This window comes from Nanorana parkeri, unplaced genomic scaffold, assembly GCF_000935625.1.
Source record: "Nanorana parkeri isolate BGI_ZX_2015 unplaced genomic scaffold, ASM93562v1 scaffold2663, whole genome shotgun sequence".
In the NCBI taxonomy this organism is placed as follows: domain Eukaryota; kingdom Metazoa; phylum Chordata; class Amphibia; order Anura; family Dicroglossidae; genus Nanorana; species Nanorana parkeri.
In genome coordinates this window covers 109,802-119,111 of record NW_017308931.1, presented here as the reverse complement: position 1 = coordinate 119,111, position 9,310 = coordinate 109,802, and the positions used below count along the sequence as shown (strand labels likewise).

General features: G+C 45.5%; 1 protein-coding gene across 1 annotated transcript in view; it reads right to left on the bottom strand.

Moving 5' to 3' along the window:
• Nucleotides 1-2,575: 2,575 nt before the first annotated feature.
• The window catches only part of LOC108802106 (patched domain-containing protein 4-like), a 7,254-nt gene continuing 519 nt past the window's right edge, over nucleotides 2,576-9,310 (bottom strand). Inside the window, exon 2 of the mRNA XM_018573993.1 lies at nucleotides 2,576-2,833. Coding sequence (XP_018429495.1) covers nucleotides 2,576-2,833 — 258 coding nt within the window. The remainder of the gene's footprint in view (nucleotides 2,834-9,310) is intronic.

The window sequence follows — 9,310 nt, the reverse complement described above, 5'->3', positions numbered from 1 at the left end:
TGTCGGGTCCCGGTCCGAGTGGCTCCAGGTCGGGTGCCGGTCCGAGGGACGTACAATGTCCCAGTACGAGCCAGTGTGAGCGGACGCACACGGAGGGGACATCCCGGCAGTATCACTGGGCCGCGCAGGCGCAGACGCCCTGTGACCCGGCGGGATCCGCCCCGCACGGCGTGACGTCATTACACTGGCGTGCGCGGGTGACGTCATCACGGCAGCGCACGCGCAGTACATGCCTTCAGCCTATTTAAAGCCCCACAGGGCTTTAGATCATTGCTGTGTGATTTTCAGCCAGCACCAGTCGTCTGTTGATCTTGCTCCTGTTTGATACCTGTGACCTGGCTTCCTCCCTGACTACTCTCCTGGATTACCCTTGTGTACCTTGTTGCCTGCCTTCTACTGACCCGGCTTGCCTCTTGACTCTCCATTGGATTCCGCCTTGTACTTCGCTGCCCGCCTGTTACCAACCCGGCTTGTCTGACCTCTCTATTTGCCTTCTAGGATCCTGCACGGCTGCCTATCCTGCCTGCACACTACCTGTTGCTGACACCTGGTATCCTGATCCGGCACCCGTGCACCCCCTGCCTGACACACACTGTCTCCAACCCAGTGCTCATCAGACAGGGTTGCAAGGGAGGTCCTCCTCATCATCTCGGGCCCACACCGCGGACCTAACAAAGAGACAAAATTGCTCTTGTACAAAGTATAAGCAACACTTCATCTTGAAGATGCAGTTCAATTTGGGGAATCAGCTTACAAAAAGGAACTGTAGAGAGTGTAGAGAAGGGCCAACAAACTAATAAGGAGTATGGAGAACCTCAGGAAAGATTAGTTGAACCGCATTAAAAGATCATTAAACCCTCGCGTATTTTTGCATCTATCTAATGTTAGCAAGCAAGCAATCTCGGGAGCCAGGCAGCCCACGCTCCTTGAAAATTACAGGTGGCACCTACCTTTTGAGGTTACCTCTAGTTGTTGTAAATGGAGCTGGCTTCGAAGAAAAATCCTGCTGGCTCGTGGATTGGACAGACTGTTTTTTAGGTTCTAAATCAAATTGCACATCCTTGCCTTAGGTAGGGGATCAGAAAAAAAATCCCATGTGGGTTGAGGGTTCTGTATATGAAGGTTTTCATCTGTTTTTCTCTATTGGTTGGACTCGATGAACTTGTGCCTTCAATAAAACTTACTGAGTAACTATGTATAATGAATTTCAGTGGATCAACACACAAAAAACAGATGCATAACAGAAACCAAACAACTGCATGTCAGAAGCACAACACAATAATAAAAATGATCCCTTACACTAGAAATACAAATTACAGGGAAGAATGGGAGAAAGTAATGACTTCCTGTTTAGGTAAGAAATTCTGTTCTTTGTGTCAGTCAATTCACTAGTTAGCAATGTGCCAGCGCATAATAGGATCTGTATGGCTTCTAAACTTGCCAATCAATGAGCCGCCCGTCACTCATTGATTGGCAAGTTTAGAAGCCTAGTTAAAATCTATATATTGGACAAACTCAGTACTGTTTAATAAACTAAATGAAGTCATCGAGTAACTGTCCTTTAGTTTTGTATACTAAAGTTTCAATCTGGAAAAAAGGTTTTACTTACCTTTTATCCCAAAGTGAATCTATCATGACAATAGTTTTTTTTTCAATATCTATACGGTGATAACATATTACACAGTTCCAGTCATACCCACCCCTGTACCCTACGGGAGCTCACAGTCTAATGTACCTACCACACTCATATACACTAGGGTTATTTAGTAATGAAGGCAATTTACTTATCACTGTTTTTTTTTATTATGAAAGGCAATCAGAGCAAAACCACATGGAGAGTATGCATATTGTTCCTGGAGGGATTCAAGCCAAAGCTGCTGGGCAAGCGCGCTGACCACTTAGCCACCATGCTGCCATATACTTATAAGTAGTCTTGAGGTTGGGCTTGGTGCAAACTCAGTTCACCTGAGTTCGCACAAGCCCACTCAAAACTCTGACCACCACCCCGTTCTCCTGACCCAAACTGTGTCATTTAACTGCGGGGAGTGGAATGCACTTCCCGCAACTGATTGGGTCGGGCGGAGTGTGTGATGGGCAGAGTTTTGAGGGGGCTCGGACAAACTCAGATGAGCCAAGCTCAGCCTCATTAATACTTATAAGCTGTGATACAAGCAACCAACATTGGGATGGTGTGTAATAGCAGCGGAACAATACTTTGTAGGAGTTTTCGAGAACAAGAGTTTATGTTCCTCCAGATTGCTGACCAATCAGTTTCGGATATAGATACGCCCATATCCTCCTCCCAATCGGTTTGGTAGAGCATAATGGATTGTGTAAGATGTTCGGATAGGGAGGATTGGATTAAGGTTATCAGGCCGGGTGAGTGTGGATCACACCTACCTCTGTGTTCAAAAGGAGTAATAGAGTAGGGTGGAGAAGTTTCAATATTTTTTCCCAGTTCTTTGTGGTAAAATTAGGTACCTCGGCCTATATTCGGGTCGGATTATACTCGAGTATATACGGTAAACGACTCAATGATTGTATAAAGTTACGAATGTGGTGGTAGTGGAATAATTCAGTTTGTGGTTTTTGGAGTGAGTCTCTGAGCTGAGCAAAGGTACGAATCCCCTGGGGTGTGAGCATGGAGAATATATTCTGTAAACCAGCCGTCGTCCACTAGGAAAACCTTTTTGGGTGGACCATCCCAGGGTAAAAGAGAGGGCAATGAGAAAGCGACAGAAGAGGAAGATGTGGAGAAATTAGGCGACCTGTATATTTCACCGAGTCCCATATCTTTAAAGAGTGTCACATGGCAGGACCCAGGCGAGGGGGTCTGTAGGAGGGTGGGAGCCACAGTAAATTAGAAACTAGTGGGGAAGGCATCTACTATATCTATGGAGACCCATAAGGGTAATTATATTTTGGAGGATAAGAGTGCAAGAGGGGCTATTTGCGCTGCTCTATAATAATTCAGGAAATTAGGCACCCCCAATCCCCCTTGTAGTCTGGGTCTGAGGAGAACTCGATTATGTACTCTGTGTATTTACTTTATGTATTTTCATGTACATTTCATTTTGGTGCATTATTTTTAATTACATAGGATCTAAACTCATACAGACGTACATCCACTTATGCCTGTGTGAGCTGAGATCAGCAGTATGCACCGCTGCCACTGATTACACACTAATGTTTACATCTCCCCCTGAATGAGTCATTCATGTTGAGAGGACATAGACGCAGATTGACCTTGGCTTTCAGTCATTCTGAATAACTAACCGGTCAATGTGCACCACCACCACCGCATGAATGACACATTCAGGGGCGGTGGCAACAGTGCAGCTAGGGTTGCCACCTTTTCTTCAAGCGAAACCCGAACACTCTAGCAGCCCGTATCTTAATTTTGGTTGCTCCTGTCTGCCTGGCATCTTGTGTCCGGGTTTCTCCTGCCATGAAAACCGGACAGAGCATTCAAAACCCGAACTGTCCGGGTGAATCCTGGACAGGTGGCAACCCTAAGTGCAGCTGCAGAATGACCTCTGCCTTAAGTCATTTAGAATGACTGAAGGTCAAGGTCATTCTGCGCCTGTGATGCTGCCTACACATTGTCGCTGTTTACGTGACTGAATTCACTAGGAAGCAACCACGGCAGCACATTGGGTCCGTTTACGCTGTACTCTTGTAAACCTTAGCACAGTTGTTTACATGCATAAAGCATAAAATGCAGTCAAGATCGTACCATGCAAATTTCAGTCGGCAAACAACCATTTATTGCCAAATATTGCCACATTTGCACTTGAGTGGCAACATTTGGCAATGTGGACGTTTGCTGATTGCACTAAATATTGGCGTGTTGGTGAAATTTTTTGAAATTTGTATTGTATTTCATGGGGCCAACCGTGGTCATTACAAGCACCAACCTGAATTTTTGCACGGGAACTTATCTGCCAAGGAGTGCAGCAAGATATCTTTTCATTATGAGATCGTATCATGAACGCAAATTTTTTGGTTCACACAGCTAAATGCTATGGACCAAAATGAAGCAATGTGTATGAGCCCATAGCACACAACATTGCTACGTTCAGATCCGTATAAACAATGGATCTGAAGGCAGCATATTGCCCTCCCATGTGCATGAGGTTTTAGATTCCATTCACATCTGTGCCATGGGAGAGTGTGTTGCAATGTTAGGTGAGCTGCATAGCCAATATTTCCCAATGGCACCCCAGCACACATAGCCATTGCATGGGTGTTGTATAGCACCACATTGCATGGTCATCTATTACCCTGTGATGTGATCTAAAAAAGGTGCATGCACTTCTTCCAGTGCTATTCAGCTGCAGTAGGCACCCCAAATGAATGGGCTGCCCTGCTGCAACATACCACAACGCACCCCACAGCACCTCTGCAATGTTGCATCTCAAAGGTGTGAACAGGGGGCTTAATCAGAAGAATTGAAATTATTACATTTTAACATCAATTGTGGTTTTCTGCAGTACACACTTACATTTTACCGCCACAAAATGTTTAAGGCCTTGTTCACATGGGCTGCAGTCTTCTGAAAAGTGGTTTATGGTGGATCACTTTTCAGAGGGCAGTGGAGAAGCGGGTGTCCAGTTTTCAGAAGGGGATATTGCCGTCATCTGAATGCATTTTTTTTTTTTTTTTTATTCCAGTGAAGGTTTTCTATTGCAAATCTGTGTTGCAGCCGCATTCCACAGCACGGTCCTTTTTATTGCAACGGCTGTGTTTGACAAGCATTACCAGGGCTGGATTTACTCTCTCTGCTGCCCCAAGGCCAGGTTCTTCAATGCGCCCCCCTACCCCCCAACCCCTCCCTCCCCATGGAGAATGGCAGACCTGCAGGCTGCATACAAGTGATCTCGGCGACATCTCCAAGATCACTTGTACAAAACAAGTGGCGGGTTCCCCGCTGTACATTTAGCTCTGCTTGCCCAAAGCAGGACTAAATATAGAAAACAACTACCCGCCACCGGATGTCGGGAGATAGGAATTCCACACCCCTGCTGCCCCTCTACTCCCTGCTGCCCCGAGGCCGGGCCTTGGTTGGCCTTGTGGGAAATACCGGCCCTGAGTGAGTCTCACCACCTGTCAAATGCGATGTGCTGCATATATGCTGTGCCGGCAATGTATACAGCACAGTGCTAACACTGGAGCAGGTGGCAGGGGGGAGGGGGGTGGCAAGACCGCAATCACCACTTGTCAAATGTGATGTGCTGCATGTATGTTGCACCGGCAATGTGTACAGCACAGTGCTACCACTGGAGCAGGTGGCTGGCAAGACCATATTCACCACCTTTCAAATGCAATGTGCTGCATGTATGTTGTGTCGGCAATGTATACAGCACAGTGCCACCGTTGCAGCGGGTGGCTTGGGGGGGCAAGACCGCAGATCAACCGCTTTACTGTTGCTGTTTACATGACGGCCCTGAATTCACTAGGCAGTAGTCACGGCAGCGCATAGTGTCTCTTTGCCACCCATCTGAATGCTCTTTACTAAATGCAACGTTGGCCATATGATGATTCCGGATATGTAACTATGCAGAGTGTTGGAGTCCAGTGAATGTGTGAGCTCAGGCTCGGAGTATTCAGCAGCTCTAACAGCGAATGTTTCTAATACTCAATAACATTATATTTGGACAATAATCAATGTTTACTGGATTAAGAATTTCACAATGCGACATTTGTTACAATGTGACAATTATAAAGTTTGCAGTAAACTGATGCTTCCAGCTGTGACTTTACCACAATCTGTATATTTTTAGGGGCATTTTTATTAAACTCCAGAAGGACAAACTCTCCGCGATTCATTTTTCTCGTACTATAGGGGCACTGGTGTTACTAATCCGGAAAGGACAGTACAATGCACGGCTGTGAGAGGCTGCGGCAGCGTCCCCCTAGAGATAACTCCAGAATGTACAAGGCTGCCTCCGATTCACAGGCATACTGTACATACACTGCAATGTGCAACAGTTCCGAAGAGTAAACAATGGTAGTGTCATGGCCGAGCAATCAGAGACGCACACACTGACACTGACCTGCTATCAGCACACTAAGAGCAACCACGTACAGAGGCCATTATTCTACGCTAACAATAAAAATCAGGGTGATTTATGTATATTACACAAAAAGGACATCGCCCACAATGCTGCAATGCATATCCCACTGTAACTTCTCCTATGGTGGAATCACATGCTGCGTTTTTCATAGCAAAACAATCGTATTTACTAAACATAGTGTTCAAAAAAGTGTTACTGCATTGCACATACATAACATGGGGTTGTCAAATACTATAAATATGTATTCCATTTGTGAACATAATGACCTGTAATAGGATTTGTACTGCATAGGCTCATCTCCAGGTGTAGTTGGATCTGCTCATGAGCCGGGTGGCACACGTGATTATGAAGCCAGTACTGAGCAGTTGTGGAGCCCCAGGAAACCTTGTGCCTCTAGGCAGGCATCTACAATATACCTAGAGCTTGGTGGCCAGGGGAACCCCTATCACTGTGCTGTGACTTGTAGTTCTTCTGGCAACCAAAGCTGACCATACCAAACCATGGACTATGCTGTACATATAATCTATCTATCTATCTATCTATCTATCTATCTATCTATCTATACAAATACTATAACTTATACATGTACCATTGATACATATATACAGACAGACCCGGAGAGACTGAGCGGAGGGGCTACATGACTGGGGGGGAGGAATAGACCCGGGAGAAAGAGTTCAAATAAAATGGGAATAGCTGCTCTTACCTGATTAGATGTGGGGGTCTGATGTCCGGGAGGAGGCACATGGGAAGGAGCTGATGTGACGGCAGCTTGGCGGGTTAGGGGGTCTTTCGGGGGTCTACAAAATCGGAGTTGATTACAGAAATGGGGAGGCCATCAGCGGGTATGGGTGCTTCTCCCTGTTGGGGCCCGGATATGTAGGGGGCGGGGCCTGGCCCCTTGGGAACCTGGAAGTAGTAAGTGTTCTCGAGCTGGTTGTGATGCGGCTGGGGACATAGGTGGAGTCTTAGGAGAGGCCTTTTTGGGCTGTTGGGCACCCAAAGATCCCTTCTCAGGTCAACAATCGTTTAGAGTAATATAAAAGTTGACAACTTTTTCAATAATCGATTATAATCGATTATGTCGATTAGTTGTTGCAGCCCTAGTTGTTTGGTTAATAAAAGGGCTGCTGTGGCCGTTAAATTCCATGTCGTGCAGTCCGTGTGTTTATTGGGGTTTTGACGGAGGGACAAAAATTGACGAATCCATCTGTATGCTGTACACATATTCTCTCTCTCTCCTATTGAGAGAGAGGTACACACATATGCAGGCACAAATACTATAACTACACGTACAATGTATCAATCTATACTGACTTATAGTGGAATATATACAGACGTGTCAATAAGTAAGACTTAGGCTTTGGCTTTGTGTAGTTGGCTCTGATCATGTACCAAGTAGCACACAAGACCATAATGCCGACACTGAGTAGCCGCGGAGCCCGGGACAGCTCTGCATCCCATAGGCAGGCACCTTAAGCTTGGTGGCCAGGGGAACCGCTATCACTGTGCTGTGTCTTGTAGTTCTTCTGGTAACCAGCTATGACCGTACCAAACCATGGACTAACCTACATATACTATATCTACATATAATCTATCTATCTATCTATCTATCTATCTATCTATCTATCTATCTATCTTGCACTCTATCTCCTTTCTCTCTCTTCTATCTATCTACGCATATACAGTCGCAAATACTATAACTACATGTATCATTTATAAATATAAACTGACTTATAGTAGGGTATATACAGGCATGTAAGTAAATTATACTGAGGCACCTAGAACTTGGTTGCCAATCACTGTGCTGGGACTTGTAGTTCTTTGGGTAACCAGAGCTGATCATACCAAACCATGGGCTGTGCTGTACATATATATCTATTAGGGATGCACCGATACCAGTTTTTCTGTATCGAATACGAGTACCAATGCTTTGCTTTCGGTACCCGCCAATAGAGAGTACCGATACCGGTGCTTCCGCTGGCATGGAGCAGGCTTCATATTGTTTGGCCGGCTTGATTGTGACTGGCCGGGAAACCAGCTTCCCAGCCAATCAGCATGGAGCCTGCTTTCCGGCCAATTAGGAAGCCGGGCGGCGAGTAATGACCAGCCTCCCGGCTTCCTGAATGGCTGCGAAGCCAGCTCCATGCTGATTGTTTGGAAAGCCGTCTTCCCGGCCAATCAGCATCAAGCCGGCCAAACAGCTGGCTCCTTGCTGATTGGCCGGGTCATTACTCGTCTGCCAGCTTCCTGATTGCACGTTAAGCTGTCTCCATGTTCATGTCCATGTTCCCCTATGGCATTTCCAGTCTGAGTAAATCTTCCTTTGACCCGAAGTTCCGGTATCGGCAAAGGTATCGGAGCCTTTGGGGGCGAGTACGAGTACTCTCCCACATAGTTGGTTTCAGCACTGATACCGATACTAGTATCAGTATCGTGGATCCCTAATATCTATAACTATGAATGTATATATGCAAGGATCTGTCCATCTATAATAGAATATATATACATATATACATGACATATACTGCATAGGCTCACCAGGGGTAGTTGGCCAAGTGACACACAGGATTATGAAGCCAGCACTGAGCAGTTGTGAAGCCCCAGGAAACCTTGTGCCCCTAGGCAGGCGTCTACAACATACCTAGAGCTTGGTGGCCAGGGGAACCATTATCACTGTGCTGTGACCTGTAGTTCTTTGGGTAACCAGAGCTGACCATACCAAACCATGGTCTAAGCTATACATATACTCTATCTATCTATCTATCTATCTATCTATCTATCTATTTACACATATGCAGGCAATAATACATATAAAATTGATAAATAAATACTGACTTATAGTAGCCAATACACAGGCATGTAACTAATGATATACAGGCACCTTGAGCATGGTGGCCAGGGGAACCCCTATCACTGGGCAGTGAGTTGTAGTTATTTGGGTAACCAGAGCTGGCCATACCAAACCATGGGCTACGCTGTACATATACTATATATGTACTATATATGTACTATGTACTATACTATATCATTCATCTATTATCTATCTGTCTGTCTGTCTTTCTTTCTATCTCTCAAACTACACATATGCAGACACAAATACTATAACTACATGTATCATTGATAAATATATACTGACATATAGTAGGAAACATACAGGCATGTAAATAAAAGATACTCCGGGACCGCATAGGCTTAGTGTAGTCGGCTCCGCTCATGCACCAAGCGGCACA